At 39.8% G+C, this 10,594-nt stretch overlaps 1 protein-coding gene across 3 annotated transcripts in view; it reads right to left on the bottom strand.

Moving 5' to 3' along the window:
• Window positions 1-8,021, bottom strand: part of ACSL4 (acyl-CoA synthetase long-chain family member 4) — a 27,451-nt gene extending 19,430 nt beyond the window's left edge. Inside the window, exons 1-5 of one of the 3 annotated variants that reach the window (XM_018571369.1) lie at window positions 8,001-8,021; window positions 4,106-4,876; window positions 3,374-3,551; window positions 563-672; window positions 309-447 (exon numbers count right to left, since the gene is read on the bottom strand). In XM_018571369.1, coding sequence (XP_018426871.1) covers window positions 309-447; window positions 563-672; window positions 3,374-3,551; window positions 4,106-4,456 — 778 coding nt within the window. In that variant the 5' untranslated portion in view covers window positions 4,457-4,876; window positions 8,001-8,021. The remainder of the gene's footprint in view (window positions 1-308; window positions 448-562; window positions 673-3,373; window positions 3,552-4,105; window positions 4,877-8,000) is intronic. The other 2 variants (XM_018571370.1, XM_018571371.1) reach the window with 2 other exon arrangements.
• Between the last annotated feature and the right edge of the window lie 2,573 nt (window positions 8,022-10,594).

The raw sequence follows: 10,594 nt of genomic DNA, 5'->3' as shown, positions 1-10,594 counted from the left end.
CATATATTCACCCACTGAACAGCCTTTAAAGCAAAAATGTCACCACTAATTTTTTAATGCACATGCGTGCCACAACCGCATTCATTACTGTGGGTATGCCACACCATAGCAGCCTCCAGCAGTCTGGAGTACAGACTACTTATAGAAATAAATGGGGCCGTGGCATGCATACTAAGGGGACTTTTTTTTTTGTTGTTGCTGGAAAGGCTTGCGACGATAAGTAGGTTTGCACAGCAAAGGTCGCTGGAGGAAGTATTAAAGCTAGTGGGCTGAACTCTGTTATAACTGACAAATTTACACAAACTCACAGTTCTCGGGATTGGCGCCCAGCTCTTCCACTGTCTCCATGTTATGGATTTTCAGGCCCGCCGGATACCCTGATAGTTCTATGCTTTTCTTGCCAACATAGATTATGTGTTTAATGTTGCTGATTTGAGACATCACACACTGGCAATGGAACAGAAAATAACAAAAACACACAGTTAACATGGTAAGGTGACAAAGGCATAGATAAAACATCATACAGGAGATCAATAGATTATTTATATATACACACACACACCTTGAGTTTGGTCTCCAGTAGCTCAGCACTAGTAACGAGATATGTGGCTCCTGATTCATTGAGGCCATATGTCACTGCCTCTTCACCAAGCGTAGCATACAATGTAACCACTAATGGAAAAGTACAAAAAAAGTCAAGGTTGTATACTTTTGCTTAACCTATTCAACCAAAACGAAATGATTTCAGGACAGACTTCAGTAGCAAGCTTTCTCTGTTGTCAGTGAAGTTTGCATCTCCATCATAATAACGGCATCATTTCGCTCACGGAAGTATTCCATGATTTGTTGATTCTACATCACAAAGAATCCATCAGGGCTGCAAGCTACCACCACATGGCTAATTAAAATAAGGAGAACTTGAAATCCAAGCTCTCTCACCACTGGAGGCCAACATAAAAACTAAAAACGTTGTGGACAGTTGGCCTTTAAACTTAGAAATACAATGCAACTCTGAAAATGTATCTGGTGGTCTAACATTTCACAAATAACTTTCATTTTTGGAAATACACTAGTTTAGTCTAATGGGAAATTATACAATTTAATGGGTAATAGTTAGGCAAGCACCCAATGGGCAATGGCTAGACAGGAATTAAATCCTCTGGGCATTATAATAGTTGAATCAATATATTATCCCATTCCTTAGCTATTTAAAATGTAACCCCATCTGTCCATTTTATTGGACACAAAACTGCACTGCAAATCAGGAAGCACGGCATGTATATATAAGCAGACAATACATTTGCCCCAATGTAATATTGTATAAAAAGAGACACACAAAGTTGTTTGGCTACTTAGTTACATCCATTGCAAAGCCACATCCTCCTCTAGTGTTTCCAGCTTGTCCAGTAAAATTCTCTTCAGTGCTGCCCATGCACAAAGTCCCTATTGATTTGAATGGGGCTATATATTGAGATTCAGACAGCCCAAGTCATGCCAGCTCTGAAGAGAATTTCATCAGACAGTCTATAAGCAGTTTAGAGGAGGAGGGCTGGAGGGGGTAGAGATAATCAAGTTAAAGTACACTTGTCTTTTATGTCTGGTTTTTAACATGGATTACCGTGGAAAGCTTGATCAAATTAATAGGAGTAAGGCTGGCTGCTTTACATTTTTTTTTTTTAAATTGACCCGATTCCTCCATCAACACAAACAGCGAGTCGATCGAGGAAACCCGCGGTTTACATTGTATTCTGACAGGTGCCGCTGACACCTGTCAGAATACCCGATCAGAGCTCTGATCGATCAAACATTTTCCAGTCAGCTTCTTCGATCAGCTGATCGGGGAATGCTGGCTGAACGGGAGCCCATAGCCCCACACACTGTGAATTTCATCCAGTACGTTAAAAACCGGCAGAAATTCGATCAGTGTACGGGCACGGTAAGTGTAGAACAAATGTCCTATCTGCTACTTGCAAAATTTTATGAAGCCATATGAATGGCCTAATAAAGGAAAATGTATTTTAAAACACAAAACATTTGTCATGCAGTACACTACAGTGAAACTTCAAAAGAATGAGGAACTTTGTGGAAATGGCATTTCCTCTAGAAGAAAATGCAAGAAGTTAGGCAAACCGCCGGCAATGTAGACTGATTATTTTGCAAATTGTGCACAGAGTATTATTCAATGCAGCCTGCAATCAGATGGCATTCACACAAAAATCAAACGGCTCAGAGAGCCCTATATCATATAAGGGGCAACACTGTGGAAGTATACTGCTCTGTAGCAGATAGACAAAAACTAACTTAATGTGCTAATAGACTGCCCAGGAAAAGCAATTCCAGGCAATAGGCGAAAGCAATCAGTGAACAACCAATACCATCATCAAGTAAACACTGCAACTGTGATAAAATCAGGAAGTTCTCAGTTTTCAATAGTGCGAGTTCATTGTAATCCACTGCATTTGAACTGTACTTCGATCTTAAAAGGCTCACTTGGTGAGCAGAATTAGACTTTTTGTGATTTTCTTGAGGGAAGCCTGCAGGGGTATTCAAGATTCTAGGTCAGGCATGGCAAAAGATCACAACAATGTCTGGCAAAAACAACTGAGGTACCAAGGAGGTAAGCTGTGCTTCTTGTATGGAACTCAGGGATTTGTTGCCAAACATGACAGGACTATTCCTTTACAGGAAACCTCTCAGGGTGTAAAATACACAAGATGCCATGGCTGATCATTTGAAAATGCTAGGTATCTGCAATTTAGATCCGCTGACTTCAATAAAGAGGCAAATGACCTGGCAGAGGTCATAAGGATCGGTAACCACTTCAACTGAAGGAAGAGGATTAGTGTAAAAGCCAGATAATTGGCATATTTAGAAGGTTTGCAATGACAGCCCATGTATTCCTATTGTAGGGAACTAGTGACCAGTTCCCTACAATAACAAAAGTCGATTCTCAGCAGAGGCGAGATTCAATGAGAATTCCTACTACTAATTATATTAACGCCTACTCGGTGGAACAGTAATTCACTACATAGAAATAACACATTACCTTCATACAAAGGAGACGGAACCTGTGTCTACAAAGTTCTAGTGGCCTATGGCAACATAAAACTAAAATTCCCTATGTGACCACATCTGCTTGGGCTAATATGCAGAATATTTTGTCATCCATGTAACTGACCAAATCAGGGCAAAACCCCAAGTGTCTTGTATTACATTCTTATACTACCGCTGCATACACCGATATGTCACTCCCCCACCATTAAGAATTTCTGACTTCAACTGAACTCTGTCTAGTGCTCTTTCCTTTAACAGAGAATTACTTGTACCAGAATTTTTGCTGCATTGCGAAAATAATGTGCAGTGTACTACTTACATGGAAAGTTGTATCTAAAGCATGCTTGAGCAGTTATCATCCATTCAGCTCTAGTCTCACAGAAAATAGCAACAGTGCTCCGTGGCTTCAGGCCCAGTGCAGCCAACCCGCTTCCAAAATGGCTGACTCTGGTATTCACTTCTTCATAACTTAACCATTTATACTCCCCTAAAATTAACTGTAAGAGAAAAATGTAAACGATGTTAAAGATTGTACAACTCTTACTCTATACCATATTCAAAAGCATGAGTAGGTGTATTCCATCAAATTTCAGCCCTGAACACAAATGTCATCGCAGATTTATGACAAATTGGTGCTGTGCAAAAGCAAAATAATGCTTTGGTGCGACTGCGGAAGTCTAAACTGAATACAAAAACATGAACCTACAAAATTACTAAAAGAAAAAAAGCCTGATGAAGAATTCTCAAAGTATTGGCACATTAGGAATACCTATCCAGGTGGCACAAGTAATCTTGTGTAAAAAGGGAATTCCAATAATAAGTGAATATTAAAATAAAGCACAGACCTTAGAAGTTTCCACAGCATTTTAGCTAGTGCTCACAAGCAGCTGATTTTACCCTTATTACTTCAAATAATTCCATTTAGTAGACTACAAGTGATCTTTTTAAGAGATAGACAACATAATCTTGCTGCAATTAGTGCTGTAGACATTTTTGGGTTCACCACAAAATTAAGACATTTAAAGTATCAGAATCAGTTAAGGAGAACTACCTTCTTGAAGACTTTGCCGTTTGGTTGCTTCTCGTTTTCTTCACTCAGCAGCTCTCTTGTGCCCAGACAGTCTTTCGTGCCAAACTTGGTCACAGCATGATGAAAAAGTTTGTCTAGAGTGTCTGCTCCAGGAATGTCTATGGTGGCCAGTGAATCGAAGTTGCTGATCGCCCGATAAGGGCTTCCGTGTACATCCGTGACAGGTTTAGCTTTTATTCTTTTTGCCATAGCCTTTCTCTTCTTTGCGTTGGTGAGAAAATACCATGGTAGAAAAGTGAGACTGCTGTACACAAACATTAACAGGTAGACAGGCAGCAAGACAAAGGTGCACACTTCTGCTTTAAGCTTCATGGTGAGGGTAATAAAGTACGGGCACTGTGCTGGTCTCAATTGAATATTCTTTGGACTCTTAAGGCAACCGTGTAAAGCAGAGGCAGCAATTGTTACCCAAGGCAGCAGTGCAAGAATAAAAGCATTACGTATCGCTGTGCTTGAACACCAAGACTACTGTTAATCTTTGGAAGCCAAGACTTGAGACTCTGTGCAGCCAGCCAGAAAGCAGAAAATAAAGGAGGGAAGAAGTTAGTAAACCGGCATGTGAAACCTTTGTGCCCATTAAAACATATAACAGAAGCGTTGAGGGATGCCAACATAACCAGGATGTGCATCTATAAAACTAGCAGCAGCTGTCTCTTTCATTTGCAGCAATGCTTTGCCTATATTTACACTTGATGGTGCTGTCCCACTTCCCATTTGTTTCTTTATAAGCTCCTGTAAAAATGGTGGAGGAGGCAAAGAGAATGTAACTAGACATTCACAGAAGGGACAAATGTTGTCAAAATTTGCCAAATATTTTTTGTAAAATTCTGACTCAAATGCAGAACTCACGTTTAACCAATGTAGTGCCTAAAGCTAGCCATATGTCATCAGATCAAGCCTATCCTTCTCGGCTAGGCATGTCCTGATTCAGTTATCCTAAGTGGCAAATTCAGCTAGAAAACAGATCTGACAACTGGATTAGAACTACATACATTCAACAATGTGTGCCATTAAAAAGGTCTGATCTTCTACTGGTCATTTTATGTCCAATCTGACCTAAGCCTTAAAGTGCATTCAACTCCCTTATTAACAATAATGTATCTTATTTGTGTATCACTCGGCTGCAGGTTCTCAAATCATTTCTGAATTGGTGCTGACACTGTCCTTCCTTCTGGAGGGGGGCTACTTTTGTTCCCCATGCTCCCTGTGTGTTTTGAAAATGAAGCCACCGCTCCGAGCTCGTTCCCATGATGGACTGCAATCTCAATACAAATGAGTAAACTAAAAACGTAAGATTGTAGTCCATCACGCGAGTGAGCTTGGAGCAGTGGCTTCATTTTCAAAATGCAACTCCTGATTTTAGTGTCACTTTAAATGTTGGTGCTCCAATCACTGGTTAATTATGTGCATAGAAGATATAAAGCAACCTTCCTCTGCAGACAATCTGTGCCAGTACAGATGCCTTAAAGGGTTTTTACACACAAGAGTAGAATCTATACTTCAAAAAAAACCCAAAAAAAAACATAATTGCATGTTATCAACATTCTCTGGTATTAAGTTAACACACATTATACACTACCATATTCAAGATGATTTTTTTTCCCTTAGTGAAAGAAGTAACATACAAATGGAAGTTGTTACAAGACTAATATTTCGGTACATGAACACACCAGGGTATGATCAACCTACAATTGCCCTGCCCATGTACTGAAAGAGTTAATGGGACACCTGTGCATGCACGCAAAGTAATCCCACACAGGATAACAGATGCAGTTTTTCCCTACAGTGTGTAAATAATGTCCTCTCTTCCTTGCAGATGTTTACTTGTGATTCACTCCCACATCTGGATCATTCTCCAGTACTGTTAACCACAGAAAGCCATGACACATTTTTAAAGAAAGCTACAAGTACAAACGTAAGCGGGCTTAGCTAATAAGAGGAAGGGACCAAATGAAACCATAGGGACCAAAAAAAAAAATTCACTGCTCACTGCACTGACACAAATATATCTCTTGTTGCTATGGTTTACTTCACTTAGCACATCCCCATAGTTTGTTAAAGCATTTGAAATTGGGGGGAAAAAAATATCAAGTATCACCAAGAAATAGTCATAGCCGCTGTATAGTAAACGAATGTTTAATGAAAAACAAAATTGGCTGTCAGTCAGGCAAGATATAAAAAGTTGGAGGAGATTTCACATAGTTTATCTAAATCAAACAAGCTGAGACAGGCAGCTTTGCCAGAAAGCAGCGATCTGTATAGCAAAGTGCATGCGTTAAGTGTGCCATATGCAATACCTCATCTTTTGTTTATAAACTATCCAACTTTTACAATGAATTTTGTGCTCATAGTGTAAATCAACTCCATCTATGTACCTCCTATAGGTCCATTGCACATAAGACCTCTATAGTCCAGAGCATACAGCATTACATTGTGAAATCTTAGCAACAATCAAAGACTGATGCTTAACCTAGGGTCTGCGCCACACTGGTTGAAGTTGATTTCCCCCCCACCACCATATAAAAAAAAAAGGCCATTAATCTAACCAATAAAGTTTTAAAAGAAAGGGGGGCACAGGTACACCTGGCATGTAGCAAATGTGTTTGGCAACTGAAAAATGCAAATTTACTGTCTGGTTATGCTAGTCATCCCAATAAAACCAACATTTTAACAAAACTACAAATAAAAGACATTAGTATTTAACACATACAAAACCTAAAAGATTGCATTGGAAAAAAAAGCACATGAAAGGTTGGAAGACAGATCCCACCCGTGTAAGACAGAGTTCAGTCAGCAAAGAATAGCTAGCGGATTAGTAGAAGCCCAACACTACACAATACATTACATCTGTTAAATGCAAGTGACAGTCAGGAATATAAATGCTTTACCACAAGGCTGGTTTTAGAATATCAAGTTGATCTCATTCTTCATACCATTTGGTAAGATTACTACAAATGCGTATGACTTTCCACATGGGAGGTGATGCTGCCGACTTAGTTTTGAAGGTGCAAGCTTTATGGCCATCACCTTCAACTTTGCCACTACTTAGAGACATTGCCCAGAAAAGAATGCAATCAGAAGAATCTGGAATCCCAACATTCATGCTTGCTCTGGATCGGTGAATACTTGCGTAGTGACGCAAGTATTGCAGGTAAGATGCTTGCTCATTTAAAAACAAGTCAGCAACGGCAGCTCCCATATTAGGTATTCTAACAGCAATAGGTTTTAGTTTGTGGCCTTTTCCTTTATTCTGGCCTATATAATACATTGTTCTGTCCCGTGCTTTTTCAGATTAATTTCGTTTTTAAAAGATATATGCCTATGCTGCATCCAGCATTGTATGGAAAGACAACTCAATGAACTAACAAGTGGAGTGGAAAGACAGATAATGTGCAAATACCCATACCCAGCAGAACTTTACCAGCCACAATTAGGGTTGCCACTTGTCCCAGATTCACGTGTGCAGTCCGGGTTTTGAGTCCTGTATGTGCGGTTTCCGGGTTTCAGGCCAGATGAAGTCCAGACAGCACATACAGGACTCAAAACCCAGACTGTCCAGGTAAATTCGGGACAGGTGCAAACGTAGCCACAATAGATTACTGAACCTTGCTGCAAACTGCTCTCTACCTTGTGAAGAACAGCCATAGACATGGTCATTCCACATCACACTTCTAATAGGAAAAGTCCAAAGCACAGAAAAAAGTGTTTTATGATGTTAGAAGCCCCATTATTATTTCTACTGTAAGCATACTTATGTACAAACCCTAAAAACATCAAACCTTCAACACATTAGGACACAAAACACACTGAGGAAAATATAGGTAAAACAAATGCTAGAATAACATTATTTACTTACAGAACTGTCAGTACAAAATCTCCGGGGTGCAGCAGATTCTGCAATTATAAGAAAAAAAAAAAAAAAGGACATTAGAACTATATGAAAAGGTCATACAATACAACATACCCAAAGACTGCTATATAAAGAAGTATTAAAACACATGAACTTGTAGAAAACACTTAATTGAATGACTAATATTTACACTGTCAGGTCAGGCAGTTCTGACAATGCTATCTTTACAAATACTTGATATCAAAAAGTAAATAACACGATCACTAACCCTGACTGAAGGTCATAGACCTTTATAGTGCTGCAGTATGACCATGCAGCTCAATGAAAAATATATATATTTTTTTTATGGTTTTATTTTTCTATGTAGCTCCCACTGGACTTTCTCTGGGTATGGGATGGGTGTGTCCCATATATCAATGCTTAAAGTTTATTTAGGGCTATAGTAACTGCTGCATACCTGCAGATCATAAAATATAAGAAATGTTTGTGTATACATTTTAGATCCTCATAATTGCAGTGTATACAAAAAAACATTAGAAATCCCTTACGATTGCAATAAAGAGGACCGACTGTAGGTATGCAAGTCAGTGCAGGCAAATGTATAATCTGCACAAGAGGCCTCCCCCCAGTGTGTATAATCTGCACAAGAGGCCTCCCCCCAGTGTGTATAATCTGCACAAGAGGCCTCCCCCAGTGTGTATAATCTGCACAAGAGGCCTCCCCCCAGTGTGTATAATCTGCACAAGAGGCCTCCCCCAGTGTGTATAATCTGCACAAGAGGCAATTAGGCCTTCCTCCGGTGTGTATAATGTGCACAAAAGGCAATGAGGCCTCCCCCAGTGCGTATAATGACCTAGAAGAATAATATGCTGCACTCCTGACTGTTCCCAGACATTCAATATAACATTACTAGGATGAAGCAGCAAAGTGACATAGTTAAGTTAGTAATCATGCAAACCAGGCTTAGAATATCAGTCTTTAGATGCCAAAACCACAAAAATAGTTTTACTAAACTAGATCCACTAATGCAGACTTAGGTTGGCTACAGCTTATCAGATGTCATTCTTAGAAGGACAAGGGACACATCCTCATGTCCTCGAGCACACCATGACCCACTGCACTCGCCCTTGCAAATCAGCAGACAGCACCCACAGAGAAAATGTATTTCCTTCCCTGTGGAAAATCTGTCAGAAAGCACTTCTGTCAGAAAGCAGGTTTTGGGCTACCCACAGACGTGTCAGTGCTTTCCAAACGTCACAAGAGGCCCCCCCCCAGTGTCTATAATCTGCACAAGAGGCATCCCCCCAGTGTGTATAATCTGCACAAGAGGCCTCCCCCAGTGTGTATAATCTGCACAAGAGGCAATTAGGCCTTCCTCCGGTGTGTATAATGTGCACAAAAGGCAATGAGGCCTCCCCCAGTGCGTATAATGACCTAGAAGAATAATATGCTGCACTCCTGACTGTTCCCAGACATTCAATATAACATTACTAGGATGAAGCAGCAAAGTGACATAGTTAAGTTAGTAATCATGCAAACCAGGCTTAGAATATCAGTCTTTAGATGCCAAAACCACAAAAATAGTTTTACTAAACTAGATCCACTAATGCAGACTTAGGTTGGCTACAGCTTATCAGATGTCATTCTTAGAAGGACAAGGGACACATCCTCATGTCCTCGAGCACACCATGACCCACTGCACTCGCCCTTGCAAATCAGCAGACAGCACCCACAGAGAAAATGTATTTCCTTCCCTGTGGAAAATCTGTCAGAAAGCACTTCTGTCAGAAAGCAGGTTTTGGGCTACCCACAGACGTGTCAGTGCTTTCCAAACGTGCGAGTGATCTTTCATATGAAAAACCATTACAATAGTACTAGCAACCATTTAATCTGTGAGGGAAAAAAGTTTGAAAAAATAAAACTATACAAGCAAAGATAGTATCAAACCAACGCTTCCATGTAATTAACCTTGCATACATTTGGTACATAATCATTTAAATTATCTTTTGTTTGACGCAAGGCCTAAAAAACACTCAGTTTTACAGATCATATACCCTAGTGACATTTGCATAAAGCTGCCCTCACAATATACAAACTAATTGTATACATTTTCTTTAAAGCAGATATAAACTGATTGACATTTAATTTGCTAAAGAACTGCGTATCAAAACATTTATCAAATGTTATTACAATAAAAAACAAAACAAAAAAAACACAACAACTTTTCACTGCTTTCATCCTGTTTTGCATCTCAATGCTGCCATTTTCTGGCAGCTGCTTTTCTGCTACTTCCTGTCTGCAAGCTTGCACTCCAGCAATTAGCTTCATGATGGTGACAGCAGTGGACCATGTTTGTGTAATGTGTGCTGAAATGCTCACTCTTAATCTCAATCAGGAGCCCGTAGGTGACAATGCAGGGCTACAACTGGAAATCAAGGCCATGCTTTCACCCTACAACATAAATGGTCTGCATCAGGCCCTGCATGGAAGGACCACCTGGCATTTTAATGACATCTGCAGATTTTAAAATACTGGAAATGAGTTTTGAAATTAGACTGGCATGGTAAAGCTTATGATAGTTTAGCCATTGGGTTTACATC

This window comes from Nanorana parkeri, unplaced genomic scaffold (assembly GCF_000935625.1).
Source record: "Nanorana parkeri isolate BGI_ZX_2015 unplaced genomic scaffold, ASM93562v1 scaffold1744, whole genome shotgun sequence".
Lineage (NCBI taxonomy): Eukaryota > Metazoa > Chordata > Amphibia > Anura > Dicroglossidae > Nanorana > Nanorana parkeri.
This window is presented reverse-complemented; position numbering and strand designations above follow the sequence as displayed.